Raw genomic sequence first — 17493 nt, forward strand, 5'->3', positions numbered from 1 at the left:
TCTGCCTGCCTCAGTCTCCCAAAGTGCTGGGATTACAGGCATGAGCCACCACGCCCGGCTGAATGCTTTAGCTTTGACCTCACTCTATTATTTCCCATTTTATTACCATTTTCATTCTACCTTGCTTTTAAAACTCCCTTTCATGATAAAAATTCTTAATAAACTAGGAATAGAAGGGAGTATCTATAACTTGTTAATGGGTAACAAATTCCATGGTAAATATCATAGTTGATGATATTTGAGAAGCATTTAATGTCAGAGTAAGATGAGAGGGCCCACTGTCATTGACTCTATTCAATATTATACAGGAGGGCTTAGCCAAGCTAGTAATATAAGAATCAACATTGAGGCAGGGAGATTATTTGGCAAGAAAGAAGCATGTAATGATTACTTTAGACAAAAATCTATCTGAAAAGAAAATGTGGAAATTATCAGAACTAACAACGTAACAGGAGGGTTGCTGGGTATGATATACATTAAAAAAGCAAACTGGGCATGGTGGCTCACGCCTGTAATCCCAGCACTTTGGGAAGCTGAGGAGGATGGATCACTTGAGGTCAGGAGTTTGAGACCAGCCTGGCCTACATGGTGAATCTCCGTCTCTAATAAAAGGACAAAAATTAGCTGGGCATGGTGGCAGGTGCCTGTAATCCCAGCTACTCAGGAGGCTGAAGCAGGAGAATCCCTTGACCCCGGGGAGCAAAAGTTGCAGTGAGCCAAGACTGTACCACTGCACTCCAGCCTGGGCGACAGAGCAAGACTCCATCAAGAAAAGAAAGAAAGGAGACAGAGACAGAGACAGGTGAGTGGGGGAGGCAACAGCATCCTACATATTTGGAAAAGCTGTACATATTTTTAAAGGTTGCATTCATAAGAGCCACAAAAATTTAAATCAGAAGTTACAAAACATAATTCAAGGACTAAAAAATGGAGAGATGCCATAGTCAAGGAATTGTCAAAAAAATATAATCTCCCTAATTCATTAATTCAATTAAGTTCCAATCAAAATCTTAATAGGTTTTCCTAGAATTAACCTAAATTTTTTTTATTAAAAACCAAAAGCTGAGTGTAGTGACATGTACCATTAGTCTCAGCTACTGAGGCTGCTGAGGTAGGAGGATCCCTTGAGCCCAGAAGTTTGAGTCTAGCCTAGGCAACATAGCAAGACCCCATTCAAAATAAAAAAATTTTTTAAGTAAAGGGCAAAAATTTAACACCAAAGGCTTTTCAAAAATTTTTTTGAGACAGGGTCTTGCTCTGTTGCCCAGGCTGGAGTGCAGTGGTATGACCATGGCTCATTGCAGCCTCAACATCCCAGGTTCCAGTGATCCTCCCAACTCAGCCTCCCTAGTAGCTGGGATTACAGGCACACACTACCATGCCCAGCTAACTTAAAACAATTTTTTTTTTTTGTAGAAATGGGATCTTGCTATATTGCCAGGGCTGGTCTCAAACTCCTGGGTTCAAGCAATCCTCCCAGCCCGGCCTCCCAAAGTGCTGGAATGACAGGTGTGAGCCATCACACCTGGCCAAAGGCTTTTTTTTTTTTTTTTTTTTGAGGAGGAGTTTCACTCTTGTTGCCCAGGCTAGAGTGCAATGGCGCGATCTCAGTTCACTGCAACCTCCCCTTCCCGGGTTCAAGCAATTCTCCTGCCTCACTCTCCCAAATAGATGGAATTACAGGCATGCGCCATCACACCCAACTAATTTGGTACTTTTAGTAGAGACGGGGTTTCTCTAGTTGGTCAGACTGGTCTCGAACTCCCGACCTCAGGTGATCCTCCCGCTTCGGCCTCCCAAAGTGCTGGGATTATAGGCGTGAGCCACTGCGCCCAGCCCAAAAGCTATTTTTAAAAGAGCCAGATAGTATGCAGCTAAGCCTAAACTTATAAATATGATCAGAGGGTTCAGGCCCTCCACATACCACGATTTATCAGAAGCCTGGGGTAATTTAGACAGTGTGCTACTGACGCAGGACCAGAACACAAGAGAGTAGAGAGCCTAGAATCAAGTAATTCTTGGTGCATGAACATCTTGATTGTGATTTTTTTTTTTTTTTTTTGAGACGAAGTTTCACTCGTGTTGCCCAGGCTAGAGTGCAATGGCACGATTTCAGCTCACTGCAACCTCTGCCTCCTGGGTTCAAGCGATTCTGCTGTCTCAGCCTCCCAAGTAGCTGGGATGACAGGTGCCCACCACCACGTCCAGCTAATTTTTGTCATTTTTAGTAGAGATAAGGTTTCATCACGTTGGTCAGGCTGGTCTCAAACTCCTGACCTCAGGTTATCCACCCGCCGCCTCAGCCTCCCAAAGTGCTGGGATTACAGGCATGAGCCACCGTGCCTGGCCTGATTGTGAAATTTTTAAAAAGTCATTAGAGAATAATTTTTTGACCTCACCTTAGGCTAGATAAGAATTTGCGAAAATAAGATGCAAAATGTACAATCCTTGAAGGGAAAAACTAACTCCATATTTCTGAGATTTTGTATGATTGAAAACAGCATTAAAAAATCAAAAGATAATTAACTGGCAGAAAATATATGCAATACTTAGAACAAACAAAATATTGGCATACAAAATATATTAGAAATTCCTACAAATTGGGCCTGGTATGGTGGCTCACGCCTGTAATCCCAGCGTTTTGGGAGGCCAAGGTGGGTGGATCGCTGGAGCTCAGGAGTTTGAAACAAGCCTGGGCACATGGCAAAACCCCATCTCTACAGAAAATAGAAAGATTAGCCTAGTGTGGTGGTGCACACCTGTGGTCCCAGCTACTCGGGAGGCTGAGGTGGGAGGATCATTTGAGCCCAGGAGGTGGAGGTTGTAGTGAGCCAAGGTTGCTCCACTACACTCCAGCCTTGGCTTCAGAGCGAGACCCCATCTCAAAATAAATAAATTCCTACGAATCAATACATAAGTGATTGTTACAGTCTGAATGTCTGTCCCCTCCAAAACTCATGTTGAAACCTAATTCCCAGTGTGACAGTGTTGGGAGTTGGGCCTAATGGAAAGCATTTAGGTCATGAGGGCTCCACTCTCCTGAATGAATTAATGCTGTCATATAAAGGGTTTTCTGGAGTGGGCTCTCCCTTTTGCCCTTCCACCTTCTGTCATGTGACGATCCAGTAAAAAGGCCCTCACCAGATGCTGACACTGCTAGCCAACAAATTTCTGTTCATTATAAACAGTCTGTGGTATTTTGTTATAGCAGCAGAAAATGGACAGAGACAATGATCAATAAGCCAATAAAAAATAAGCTAAAGATCCAACCTTAAATACAAAAAGTAACAATATTAATTCTCATCCACTAAATCTGCAAAAATTAAATAAAATGATGGGACATAAAAAGAGGGAAGAAAAAACCCCTTTCACACCATTGTTATTAAATATGAAATTTCCTTCAGGTTTCTTTCGGGAATATAACCTGGAAATACTTTAAAAATTACAAATACACATATCCTTCAACCTAGCAAATCCAAGCCCACTCATTAAGTATTTCTTGAGCATGTGCCAGTGTGTAGTGAGAAATTAACCTTCATTGACTAATGTGAGGTTATCTCTACACCCATAAAATGTCCTGTCTTTATTTGCCTGGGGACTTTGGCTGACAGTCTAACAGTATGGTTTATGATAGGGGCTTTGGGCCATGCCATATCAGTTCTGACCTCCAGAGGAAATGGTATCAGCCTGACTGCCAGGAGGGGTTGGAAACTAGAAGTCAGCAATAGAGACAGTATGTGATTGAGCCCTAGTAAAAACTCTGGACACTGAAAGCTCAAATCAGTTTCCCTCGTTGGCAGTAGTCTGTGCATACTGTCACACATTTGGCTGGGAGGAGGTAATACATTTCAATAAAAATCTTGAGTGCTGAACATCAATGGGCTTTCCTGGACAGAAACAATGTGTTACTACATTTTTGTTGCTGGGGAAAAGAACTGACTTGATGTACTTCCTCAGAAGAGAGAGAGAACACAAGGAAAGAAAATACAGATTTCCCCAGACAGACCTGCTATGACCATTTTGCTGTAATACACCTTAACTGTAAGCATAACTGTATGCTGTGTCCCATGAGGCCTTCCAGTAAATCGCTGAACATTAGGATGGTCTTGAGGACCCAGACACACCTCAAACTGGAAATATCCCAAATGCCCATTAATAAGAGAATATGTTAATGTAACTGCACTACACATGTCCCATATTTATGCTATCCATGAAAATGAATGAGTTCAATTAAACCTGTTACACTGGAAGGAATCTCCACAATGTACTGTTACAAGAGTAATGGAAGATTCCATAAGTGAACAGGGAAAAGACACATTATAATATACAGTTAACACTGAAGTCACAGAGAAAGGGGGCAATGTTTTAAAAGAAAAGGGGAGAAAAAATAAGAGGGAAGGTAATGCAAAAATTTTTTAATGACTGAGGAAGGGAAAATATTTAAATACAAGTATACCTAGTGAGTAACCAATAGATCAATAGACGGATATAAAAGAAGCGTCTCCAGAATGTAAAAGTTCTTTCTCAATAGTGTGATTTCAGATCTCCTTTATTTTCCTTCATGACTTTTCTCTATTCTTCGACTTTTTTTGATAAACACATATAAACTGCATAGTTTGAAATGACAGCAAGGCCATTTTCATCGAGTAAAAGGATTTCACCTATTTTCTATCTCAATCTTTCATTGGTAAGTGTGGTTAAAAAATTAGTCGTTTATACCATGTTATCCTTTTCCTTCTTTGGTGGTATGGGTGTTCAATATAAACTCTTAACCGTCTAAATGCAAATGAGGGGGGAAAAGAGGGAAAAAAGGCATATTCACAAAATAAAGATAGGCAGTTCCTAAATGTCTGAAATTTGCCTATAGTTGGACAAATCAAATTTACACATAGATTTTTAATTTCAAAGCTGGTTATCTAAGTTTTAGTTTTACCCTTTCTATCATTACAAAGTGAGCTGGGCTGCTGGTTACAGAAGTTTTCTTTCCTTCTAGACACTAGACAGGAGAGACTCAGTATAAGTGACACAATTATATCTTTTTTTTTCTTTGAGACAGAGTCTCACTCTGTCACCCAGGCTGGAGAGCAGTGGCGCCATCTCGCCTCACTGCAACCTCCGCTTCCGGGTTCAAGCGATTCTTGTGCCTCGGCCTCCGGAGGAGCTGGGATTAGAGGTATGCACTGCCATGCTCGGTTAATTTTTGTAGTTTTATTAGAGGTGGGGTTTTGCCATGTTGGTCAAGCTGGTCTCAAACTCCTGGATTCATGTCACCTTGGCCTCCCAAAGTGCTGGGATTACAGGCATGAGCCACTGTGCCCAGTTGACACAATAGATGATATATCTATCTCCCTTGTTTACTATACAAATACTTACAGGCATACTCGGTTTTATGGTGTTTCATTTTATTGTGCTTCCCAGATTTTGTGGCAATCCTGCATCAAGGAAGTCTATTGGTGCCATTTTCTAACAATAATGTGCTCACTTTGTGTGTCAGCATTTTTTTTTTTTGAGATGGAGTCTCGCTCTGTCACTTATGCTGTGCAGTGGCATGATCTCGGCTCACTGCAACCTCTGCCTCCCAGGTTTAAGCGATTCTCCTGCCTCAGGTGCCCAAGTAACTGGCATTATAGGCGTCCACCTCCACACCCAGCTAATGTTTGTATTTTTAGTAGAGACGGGGTTCCACCACGGTTGTCAGGCTGATCTCGAACTCCTGACCTCAGGTGATCCGACTGCCTCGGCCTCCCAAAGTGCTGGAATTACAGGCGTGAGCCAGCACGCCCAGCCCGTGTCAGCATTTTTTTTCTTTCTTTTTTTTTTTAACAATAAAGTGTTTTTAAATTAAGGTGTGTACATTTTTTAGACATAATGCTATTGCATACATTAGACTATAGAATAGTGTAAACATAACTTTGATATGCCCTGGAAAAAACAAAAAATGCATGTAACTCAGTATCTGCTTTATTGTGATGGTCTGAAACCAAACTTGCAATTTATCTCCATAGCATGCCTGTGTATTTATCACAAAATGTCAGAGCTGAAAGGAACTTCATGTTGCTGGGTTTAATTTCCCCTCATTATATAGAAAGGGAACTAAGGCCAGAGAGGTGGAGAGGCCACATGCCAAAAATCGTGAAGTTAAGAGGAGAGCTGAGATAGGAACCCAGTTCTTCTGATTCCAGGCCCAGTGTTCCTTCCACTATATGACACAGCCCTGATACTGTCTCCCAATGCACCACCCCTAGTTGATGACATGGTCATCTCATGTTAGCAGAGTAAACAGAAGAGTCCAAGAACCTCTGGTTGTTTGCAGACGGTCGCCAGAGAACCATGATGACAAAGAGGATCATGGAGAACAGCAAGCGCCAGATGGCATCGTCTACCCACAGCTCCCGCCAGTCCTACAATACGGGGGAGAAGTACAACATTTATAAACCTTATCTTAACCCCTTGTTCATAAAGCCTTTGGCATAGAACAAAAATCACGTATTTGTTCATTCAAGTTATGTTTACTAAGAGCCTGCTATGTGCTTAATACTGTGGTAAGGGTGGGGAAACAAAGTGAATGAATGTAGTTTTTGCCCTTGTAGTGCTTACTGTTGTTAAAGAAAATGCATCAACAGAACAGAGTATTTGTCAAAGCTTCGTCATCCCTCTGAGAAGCTTTAAGAAAGGGTTTTATACAGGGTAAGAGAAAGTTACCTTATACAGGGTAAGGGAAAGTTACATTAGGTTGGTATACTTTATAATTTTCATTTTCATTTATTTATTTATTTTTAACAAAATAGAGCCTTAGCTGTTTCTAAAGAAATCCTATTGGCCACAGTGTTTGAGCTCAGATCTTAAAGACGTGGCTTCTATTCAGGTTAGTATTATTTACACATATGGTACTTAATATTTAGTACTCTGGACTTCTTAAGATTTTTAGTTAAAGTAAGACTGGGTTGTAGCATACTGTAGTTATAACTTACAAAATTCTCTCCCAAAACTGGGAGAATACAGTCAGATAAACAAAAAACTATCTACTATACCAAGCACCATGATAGTACAGAATATTTAGGAGGAGGGAAGTATTACAACCCTCAGAGTAGAGACCTAGCTCTAATTTTTTATAAGGTATGTAACTCAGAAGAACCTTACTACTGTCATTATCATCATCAGCTGTTTATAAGACAGTACATTATTCATAAATGTGCTTATAACTCACCGACTGACATGTCACTATTCTGAACTTCATGGTTGTCCAGATGATAAACACAATAGATGCTAACGGTAAATGAAAAACCAGGTCAGAGTATGAATGCTGGTTTACATCCCCAATTACATTCCCCCATTTCTGGTTAAGTGGAATCCCACACACCCAAAACTACCAAATATATCACAATTCTATGAGTTATTGTAACAAGTGTATTCAATACAAATGTACTGTATACCTGCTATCAGCAAGGCTCATGATACATACTCTGGCCAATCCTTTCTGTATTTAAAGGATAATTTGGTAATAATTTTATTTGCCATCTACCACATCAGTAACCATCGTGGTTGGAAAATAAGGTATTGGAAATACAGCTCCTTCCACCATTATCAACATCATTTTTTTTCTCCTTTTATCCCTAGTATAGTAATGCTAATTTTTCTTTGGCTGGTCAGATGAAAAAAAAAAAAGGCTGATAAAACGACTGTAACACAAGCAGAAGAGCTAGTTCCAATCATAAATCAGACCTCACTATTCCTGGTACAAGGGTAATGAGGTAGGCAAATTAGCCTAGTTTGGTTACAGTCCACCTAATCTCAATTTCTTACATAGGCTTGCTGACATATGGAAAAGCACTATAATAGCAATGTACCCTAATCTAAAATTCTACAACTACTTAATAAAACTAAACAAACATGTGGTAATGTCTTCTAAAAGGAGCACTCTCTGGCACTTAAGCTAACTAACCTCAAGACAAAGAATGCCTCAAGAAAGAATGCAAATAGAAGACGGATAAATGAAGAGCTGAAATACGAGGTTGATTTCCAGCTACTGTACAAAAAAATAAATGGTTCTCAACTTCTTTAAAACCATAGATCCTTCTGAGAATTTGGCAAGAGCTAAGAATCCTTTTCCAAGTGAAATATACAAAACTTTCTATGCCTACCCATGGCCTTTCAGGTTAAGAATCTCCATTCTAAACAGATCACATTTGAACTCCAAGAAGTCAGTCCCAGACTTACCTGCCACTGCCAAAATAAGCGTGTTGGTGAAATGCCGATACAAAGAGAGTTTTACAATGTTCCTCCGAAGTTTTAATAGCTTCATTGTTTGAGTCAGGCTAATAAATATGTGTTTGCAGGTCAAGGAATTCAACATTCAGGAAAAAACAGTAAGCTAGCCAATTAGTTTTCAGGTTTCTTTGAGGATCTGGGGTCATGCTAATAAACTTATAGATCTCTCAGAGGCCTTATAGCTCTCTTATTCTCACTTAATCTCACAAACACCTCAAGATTAATAAGAAAGTCGTCATTTTCTTTTCTTTTCCTTTTTTTTTGTGAGGCAGGGTCTAGCCCACGCTAGAGTGCAGTGGCACAATCACGGCTCACTGTAGCCTTGCCCACCACTGAGGCTCAAGCAATCCTCTCACCTCAGCCTCCCAAGCAGCTGGGACTACAGGCATGCGCCACCATGCCTGGCTGATTTTTAATTTTTTTTGTAGAGATAAGGTCTCGCTATGTGGCTCAGGTTGGTCTTAAACTCCTGGCCTCAACTGATCCTCCTGCCTTGGCCTCCCAAAGTGCTGGCATTACAGGCATGAGCCACCATACCTGGCCGAAAGTCATCATTTTCAATGAGACATTAAAGAGGAGACAGACCAGGATAAAGAAAGAATGTACAAAATCACAAGAGAAAAAAATATAAAAAAGAGAAAGACAGGAAGAGGCTTTCTAGAGAAACAAAAAAAGAAAATAAATAGAAAGGGAAATGGTAGAAGATAAAGTGAACATGAGTAATAGGCAAGGGACAGAGAGTTAACATCATCTTCTCTCTCCCTTTAAGGCGGGTAGCTCTGTTCTCATCTGTCCAGCAAATCTAGTCGAGGGTCATCATTACACTCATGCCTATAATATCCCAGAGATCTATACTCAGCCCCCTCATGCCATCTTAAGGAACTTGCCATCAGTTGCCTACACTATCCTGAATTAAAAGGACCTTACAACTGGTTGAGAAGCTCATACGGTTTGCTTCCAAAAGCAATGACTCTCCATTTTCAGAACATTATTCTCAAGTAGTAAGTTGCCAGAGAAAAACAGGAGGGGAACTGGTGAGTACTAAAAATGGTATCTGCTCTCAGGTTCAATTTTCTTTTATTTTTGAGACAGGGTCTCAGGGTCTCACTCTGTCACTCAGGCTGGAGTGCAGTGGTGCGATCTTGGCTCACTGCAACCTCCGCTTCCAGGGCTCAAGCAATTCTCCTGCTTCAGCTTCCCCAGCAGCTGGGACTACAGGTGCAAGCCCCATGCTCGACTAATTTTTGTATTTTTTGTAGAGATAGGGCTTTGCCATGTTGCCCAGGCTGGTCTCAAACTCCTGAGCTTAAAGCAATCTGCCCACCTTAGCCTCCCAAAGTCCTGCGATTACAGGCATGAGCCACTGCACCTGGCTCAATTTTCAGAATGAGAAGCAGATACAAAAATAAGAGATTTGACATTTGCTCTTCTCTTACAGAGCCTTAGCTGTTACCTAATCATTGGGTTATCTTACTGCACAATCCATTCCCACCTCCCTCTTCTCTCAATGCTTGTAGAGGTTCACAAAACACTTGGAAAGATACTAATCTAGAAAAGCTTTGGCTATTTAGACTGAGGACACTTTTGAAAACTCTTATATGGCAACCCACTCAAATTCACAAAACAATTTTGTTTACATTCACAGTTTTTCAACAGTCACAATCTATCAGGTCAGTAATAATGAAAACTGCAAATAGGACCAAATATATAATAACCAAAACAAATTCAATATAAGATAAAGTCCAAAAACTTGAATCCTTTAGCCATCAGGCCAAGTCCCTAATAAATAAATTTAATTTTAAAGAGCAGGAGAATAAGATTGCTCAAATAGAAGCTTGTTTGTTATCTGCTGGTTGACTCTGCCTGTAAATGAACCAATTATTTATTCTAAAGGGTGGAAATCTTCAAACAATTCCAAGTCAGCTTTTGAATGAGGCAACAAAACACTCACTCCATGAGGGTTAAAACCTACTGAACCTACACAGAGTTTCAGAAGAGTCAAAGCACGTCACATAGTTCCTGAAATCAAATTTTAAGGATCAAAATCGTTTTATAAGTTTCAAAGCATTTAAGAATTGCTAGAGACTAAAAGGCAGAGCAGGACCAGCACAGCCAGTGATTCTAACACTAAATGATTAGGTATACAAATAACAAGTGCAAAATCAAGACGAAATGCTCATTTAAAAGAAAAAAGCCAAAAGCTTTTATCTTGAGCTCGGTCCACAGTCACCGATTTCCAATTTGATTTTTAAAATTAAAAAAATAAAAACAAAAAAACTGCTTACCTGAACCCTCAAGTTGTTAAGACTTAGCATGCACTATTCCCCACGCTAAGGAGTAATCAACAAAACTGATAAAAACTCTTTGCAGAAAGATCAACGGAAACCCATCTCCAAGGGGAGAAAATGGACCGTCATCAAACAAGCCAATGAGAAGGATATCCACCAGCACAAGGCAGTGTCTAGGAAAGCCAAGGGGATAAAGGCCAAGGAAGCAAGATCAGTCTGGGCCTGCAGACAAAGAAAAAGAAGTGATGAAAAACAGATGTCTAGAGAGGCACAGAGAAGAACCACCACATGATTCTGCATTTACATAATCACCGGAATGTTTTTGCATAAAGAAAATAAAAAGAACACTTGACACCTAATCATTCTTCCCTTCTTATAAACCATCACGTAAAATATACGGCTATTAGCATTTCACATAAATTGTCAGTTACAATCTTGAAACATACTGCTAACTATGAGTTTTTCATTATAAAGATCCATGTTAACAAGTGACCATATTCCAAAAAAGTCCTAATGTTTGTAAGTCCCATCCTTAACCTATCATTTCCTATCATTGCGATTTTGGCTACAAGTCTGAAAAGACTTTTCTCATATTTACAAAATATTGCTGCATCATATACAAAGAATTATTAATTTCCAAAACTGTAATACAAGATTTTACAAATAAGAGCTCACCCCAAAATAAAATGTAAGGCAATTATCTGTCTGAAAAACTACGCTGCATGTTTCCAGGAGTTTATATGGAGTATGTTTTTTATATAACCCTAATTACCCGATCAACAGGCATTATTGAAAGGATATCCATAAAATAACACAGGCATCAATTGCTGAGAGGGCCAGCTTTACTATCAGAGTCAAGGGATAAGAAAAATACTATAGCAACAGCAGAAGAAAGAAAATGAAATTAACAGAGGGTTAAAGTTGCTAAAAGTCTAAGAAAATTACACACAGAGGACAGTGTGATTTGAAAAGTAAATTTGCATCCACAAAGTGTTTTATTTAAGAGGCAATTTATTGCAAAACATATGGAGCCCACTTTCCTTGTGGGCAAAGCCAAGTTTATAGTATTTGCAATATTGAATCTAATAGGTTGCTGCAGAGTCTGACTTTTTTTAAAAAATAAGAAAATTGCCGTGTGTGGTGGCTCACGCCTGTAATCCCAGCACTTTGGAAGGCTGAGGTGGGCGGATCACGAGGTCAGGAGATCCAGACCATCCTGGCTAACACGGTGAAACCCTGTCTCTACTAAAAATACAAAAAATTCCCCGGGCGTGGTGGCGGGCGCTTGTAGTCCCAGCTACTCGGGAGGCTGAGGCAGGAGAATGGAGTGAACCTGGGAGGCGGAGCTTGCAGTGAGCTGAGATCTGGCCACTGCACTCCAGCCTGGGTGACAGAGTGAGACTCCGTCTCAAAAAAAAAAAAAAGAAAAGAAAATAAGAAAATTAATTGAAATGGCCTAGAGAACCCTACTTCTTCGTATTAATCCAGTGGTAACATAAATTTCTTCTCTTCTCTTTTTTAAGGAAGAGGTAACACTCTGTTGCTGGAGTGTAATGGCATGATCATGGCTCACTGCAGCCTGAACTCAATCAGTCCTTCCACCTCAGCCTCCCAAGAAGCCAGGACTACAGGCGCCCACCACCGCTCCCAGCCATAAATTTCTTTATCACTTGTATCTCAGTGCTTTGGTTTCCTTCCCTGGCAAAGGGAATAATTTTACAATTCTCAAAAATGGTGTGAAACTTCATTAGCTACATTTTTTTTTTTTTTGAGATGGAGTCTTGCTCTGTTGCCCAGGCTGGAGTGCAGCAGCATGATCTCCGCTCACTGCAAGCTCCGCCTCCCGGGTTCACGCCATTCTTCTGCCTCAGCCTCCCAAGTAGCTGGGACTACAGGCGCCTGCCACCACGCCCGGCTGAATTTTTGTATTTTTTTTTTAGTAGAGACAGGGTTTCACCATGTTAGCCAGGATGGTCTCGATCTCCTGACCTCATGATCCGCCCGCCTTGGCCTCCCAAAGTGCTGGGATTACAGGCGTGAGCCACATACCAGGCCTCATCAGCTGCATTTTAAGGAAGTTTTTGAAACTCCAATGTTGATTAAGAAACAACAGTTACTTTAGATTAGATTAACTAGTAAGTGCATGACTCCAAAGTCTGCCATTTATATAAGAATTTCAGTCTGGATTCCATCGATTAGAAAAAGAAAAAACAAAAAAAATGCAAGTCCACTACTCGGGAGGAGGAACTAAAACAATTACCAATTTGGAGACAGGTGGAAAAGCATTCATCCCGGGCACACATTAAATTTACAAAGCTCTAATAGATTAAAAAGAAAACATGAACTATACATATATTTTGAGACTCAGAGCCCAAAAGTGACGTAAAGCAAACAGAAAGAAGACCACAGACATTTCCGACTCACACTGTCAAGATGTAAACAATATAATTGAACTGACCACAGAAAATGAGATTAAGCAGTACTAACCCCAGTAACTCTGAGGACCCCTTCCATGCCAGAGAACAAAAGATAGAGGGCTCCTGCTACTACAACCTTATGAAGAGTGACTCCAAGGCGTGGCCTAAAGAGGAAGCAAAGAGATATTTGAGTACATGTGGGACAAATCCCAAAACAAGCTAAGTAACAGGAACTTGTGTTAATTAATATAGACCAACAATTTAAAGCAATAAACAATATACACTTGAATCACCTAAGAGAAAAAAACTAAGACCTTATGGTCTTAAAACAAGATAGGGAACACTATAACTTAAGATCTGGTGTCTGGTTACCACATTTTAAAAAAAGTTTCCTTGGAGAGTTTTTGAAGCATATTCACAAGTAGTATAATGCACCCTTATAAACCCTTCACTGAGGTCCAACCACCAACCTATGGTCAATTCTGTCCCATGCATACCCCATCCACTTTCCACCCTTTCATATTCTCTTGATGCAAATCCTAGACAGCATATCTTTGATATATTTCAGTATGTTTTTAATAAATGAGGACTTTATTTTTCTTTGGTATTTCAATGGCTACAAAAGGGCCTTTCTTTTTTATCTCCTAAAGAAACAGAGTCTGACTCTGTCGCCCACGCTGAAGTGCAGCAGCCCAGTCACAGCTCACTGCAGCCGTGAACTCCTGGGCTCAAGCAACCCTCCCACCTCAGCCTCCTGAGTAGCTGAGGACTACAGGGAAGTCCCACTACACCCAGCTAATTTTTTTTTTTTTTTTAATGTTCTGTAGAGACAAGGTCTCACTGTGTTGCTCAGGCTGGTCTAGAACTCCTAGGCTCAAGTGATTCTCCTGCAATGGCCTCCCCAAGGGCTGGGATTACAGGCATGAGCCACTGTGCCCGGCCCACAAAAGAAACTGTTAAAAAACACCACCAAAATACCACTATCAAATCTAAAAATTCTAACAATTCCTTAATATAATCAAATATCTGATTACAGTTCACTAAATAGTATATTTGCAAGCTTGCAACCTAATATATGAAAAGTCTTCTGAGGAACTTCTGTTTGAAGGAGAAAAAGTCTTACATCCTTGAGATTCAAAATCCTACACAACCAGAATCCACATGTTAACAAAATCCTTAGGTGATTCCTTAGTGTAGTGTAGTTTAAGATGCGCTGCCTTAAATCATGTCTGCATAGGCCTTACCAATATTTGTTCTTATATTTTTTGTTATACATTGGGGAAAACTCCATATGAGCAGGGAATTTTCTCCCCATTCATCTTGGAAACCTAGAATACTTCCTGGCATATAGGAGGCACTCAAATAATTGTCAAATAAATAAGTTTTAAGAATTAAAATTCCCCATATCTCTAATCCCATTTAAAGCAAAACTCCTTTAAATAAACAAACTTAAAACAACTAACCTTAATCCTACTTAAGCACTATAAAGTGATGCTATAGCTAGAGCATCAATTAATCCCACTCAAAGCAAAATTCCTTTAAATAATTGTCTATACAAATATTCTAATTCCTCTCCTCTTATTCTCTCTGGAACTCTCCCCAGTTGGGCTTTTGTACCTATCACTTCACCAAAACTATTCCTGTGATGGTTCACTACGACCCTCCATGTAGGTAAACTCAATGGCCAATTCTCACTTGACCTATCAGGATCGCTTGACACAATCACTTCCTCCTTGAAACACATTCTTCAGTTTTCTACCCACCTCACTGGTCACTCCTCAATTTCTTCTGCTAACTACTTCATCTTACAGACTTCTAAATAATATTAAATATTCAAGGGCCCAGCCCTTGGACCTCTTCTCTATATATACTCACTTACTTGGTGACCAAATCCAGTCTCACGACCTTATTTATTTACTTATTTATTTTTGGAGACAGAGTCTCGCTCTGTTACCCAGGCTAGAGTGTAGTGGCGTGATCTTGGCTCACTGTAATCTCCACCTCCAGGATTCGAGCGATTCTCTTGCCTCAGCCTCCCAAGTAGCTGGGACTATAGGCACATGCCACCATACCCACCAAATTTTTTGTATTTTAGTAGACACAGGGTTTCACTGTGTTGTCCAGGCTGGTCTTGAACCCCTGACCTCAGGCAATCTGCCCGCCTTGGCCTCCCAAAGTGTTACAGGCATGAACCACCATGCCTGGCCCTCATGACTTTAAATATCTGTATCTTCATGACTCCCAAACTTTTCTCTCTGCCTCAACCTCTCCCCTTTGTTCCCCTACTTAGTTATCTAACTGAACTCCAATCTTGCCCCTGCTCCACACTTATTTCACCTAAGGTCTTCCTGAAATCAGTAAATCTTCAATTCCATCCTGCCATGTGATCAGATCAAAACAGTTGGCATCATCCTTAATTCTTCTTCTCTTTCACATCACACATCTGATCCATCAGCAAATTCCACTGGTTCCACCTTCAAAAATATATCTAGAATCTGATCTCTACTCAGCATCTCTTCCCTTGGGTATACATATAGCTTCCTCACCTCCTTGAAGTCTCTGCTTAAATGTTATTAAGTGAAGCCCTCCTTGATCACCCTATATACAACTGCAAGCTCTAGCTCCGGCATTACCTGCTCCACTGCACTTTTCACTGACATATTAAAATATTTTACTCACTTAAATTTTGTCTTTGTCCCCTCCCTCCACAAATGTAAGCTCAAAATCTTCTGTTTACTTGCTATATCCCCAGGGCCTGGAACAATGCCTCGAAGAATGCCTAGAGAAGACACTCAATAAAAATAAAATTTTTTGGATAGAAAAATATTTTCAGTTACAGCAAGAATGACTTTCCCATAAAAAATCTAATTTGCAAAAAATATTTTGGAACTATAAAGTCACTGTAAGTTTACTATAAAAGTCTGGTGTTTCAATCTTATTTGCTCTAAGTTTTCCTGCAGATGCTCCTCCTAGGAAGTGAAATGAAACAAACATTTTCCCAACATTTACAAGGCAACAAAATTTCAGATACCTTTCTTGTTTCAGAATTCTTTCTTTTTTTTTTTTGAGTCGGAGTCTCGCTGTGTCGCCCAGGCTGAAGTGCAGTGGCACGATCTTGGCTCACTGCAAGCTCCGCCTTCCGGGTTCACGTCATTCTCCTGCCTCAGCCTCCCGAGTAGCTGGGACTACAGACGCCTGCCACCACGCCCAGCTAATTTTTTGTATTTTTAGTAGAGACCGGGTTTCATTGTGTTAGCCAGGATGATCTCGATCTCCTGACCTCGTGATTCGGCCTCCCAAAGTGCTGGCATTACAGGCGTGAGCCACCGCACCCGGCCAGAATTATTTCTTTTATCAACTATTTCAGAACCACTACATCAGGAACATGCAGTACTGTTTTAATTTAATCAGCATTTAAATTTGCTCTTCCATACAGGAAGTTAATACTTACTTGACGATGCCATATCCCAGACTGACTATGATGACCAGGGTTCGAGCCAGTGAGCGTTTCACTGCTGAAAGCAGCTCTGCAAGGATCAAAGCACCCTGGACTATGAAAAAGAAGAGGAGAAATGGCACCATAACCTAAGTTTGGCAACAGGCAAGATGCCAATACTAGACTGCTGATTTCCACACTCTTCAGAGTAAGCATTGATATTAGTTCTGCTAAAATAGAATACCTCTTCTGCAGCTTTTACAGTATACAAGCTGATACCACTCACAATCTTACTCATGTGTATGTATGGCAATCTGAGTATGCTCAACTCAGCTCCCTCCCCCACCTGCCCCCAAATTCACTAAAACTTTAACAGAATACCTCACCCTATATGGAGAGTTTGTAGCATCAAGACAACTTCCCCCATTTTTAAAAACTGTGAAATACAGCTACACATAGAAAAGCATAAAACACACTCGTGTACACACTTGTTGGCATGTATAGTTTAACTCATTTTCAGATCTACTATTTTTAAGACCTTTCAAGGACCAGGGAAAATCTTATCAGTTTATCTCACAATAATGATTATGACTAAATTAAATGGTCTGACAAGAAAAAAACCAAAGCAATCACAAAAAACTACAGTATAAAACAACTTCTGTCATTACCAGTTCACCTTACTAAACCATAAGCACCCTCCTATTTTCTTGAGATGACTATATTTTATCAATTAGATGCACTTTCCCACCACATTTTGAGGTTTTTTAAATCAAGGTGTGTCTTACAATCAATGACATTTTACAATTAAATTGACACGGTTTACTTTCTCAGATGGATAATGGTGCCTTAGAAATCAATGGAAATTGAGATTTGATGATGTTAATAATTATTCCCAAAGTGGCCACTACTGTTGTGACTTTTGTGAGCATATTTCAGTAAAATTACTCTTACATCACTGCATCACTGAACTCATAAGATTAAAAACAAAAGTCAGAATCATAGTGATTCTGCTTAAGTTATTGCAATAATTAAGTAATTGAAAAGTTAAGCCTGTTTAGTGACTGCTGACCTTAGGAATATTTTT

General features: G+C 40.1%; 1 protein-coding gene across 3 annotated transcripts in view; it reads right to left on the minus strand.

Moving 5' to 3' along the window:
- Positions 1-17493, minus strand: part of TMEM87A (transmembrane protein 87A) — a 63263-nt gene that overhangs the window by 11103 nt on the left and 34667 nt on the right. For 2 of the 3 annotated variants that reach the window (XM_008016903.3, XM_008016905.3), the window contains exons 10-15: positions 16425-16524; positions 13044-13137; positions 10710-10778; positions 8218-8326; positions 7208-7266; positions 6298-6401 (exon numbers count right to left, since the gene is read on the minus strand). In XM_008016903.3, coding sequence (XP_008015094.1) covers positions 6298-6401; positions 7208-7266; positions 8218-8326; positions 10710-10778; positions 13044-13137; positions 16425-16524 — 535 coding nt within the window. Of the gene's footprint in view, positions 1-6297; positions 6402-7207; positions 7267-8217; positions 8327-10705; positions 10779-13043; positions 13138-16424; positions 16525-17493 lie in introns of all 3 variants that reach the window. The other variant, XM_073012080.1, reaches the window with a different exon arrangement.

The sequence above is a fragment of the Chlorocebus sabaeus genome, chromosome 26 (assembly GCF_047675955.1).
Source record: "Chlorocebus sabaeus isolate Y175 chromosome 26, mChlSab1.0.hap1, whole genome shotgun sequence".
Classification (NCBI taxonomy): Eukaryota; Metazoa; Chordata; class Mammalia; order Primates; family Cercopithecidae; genus Chlorocebus; species Chlorocebus sabaeus.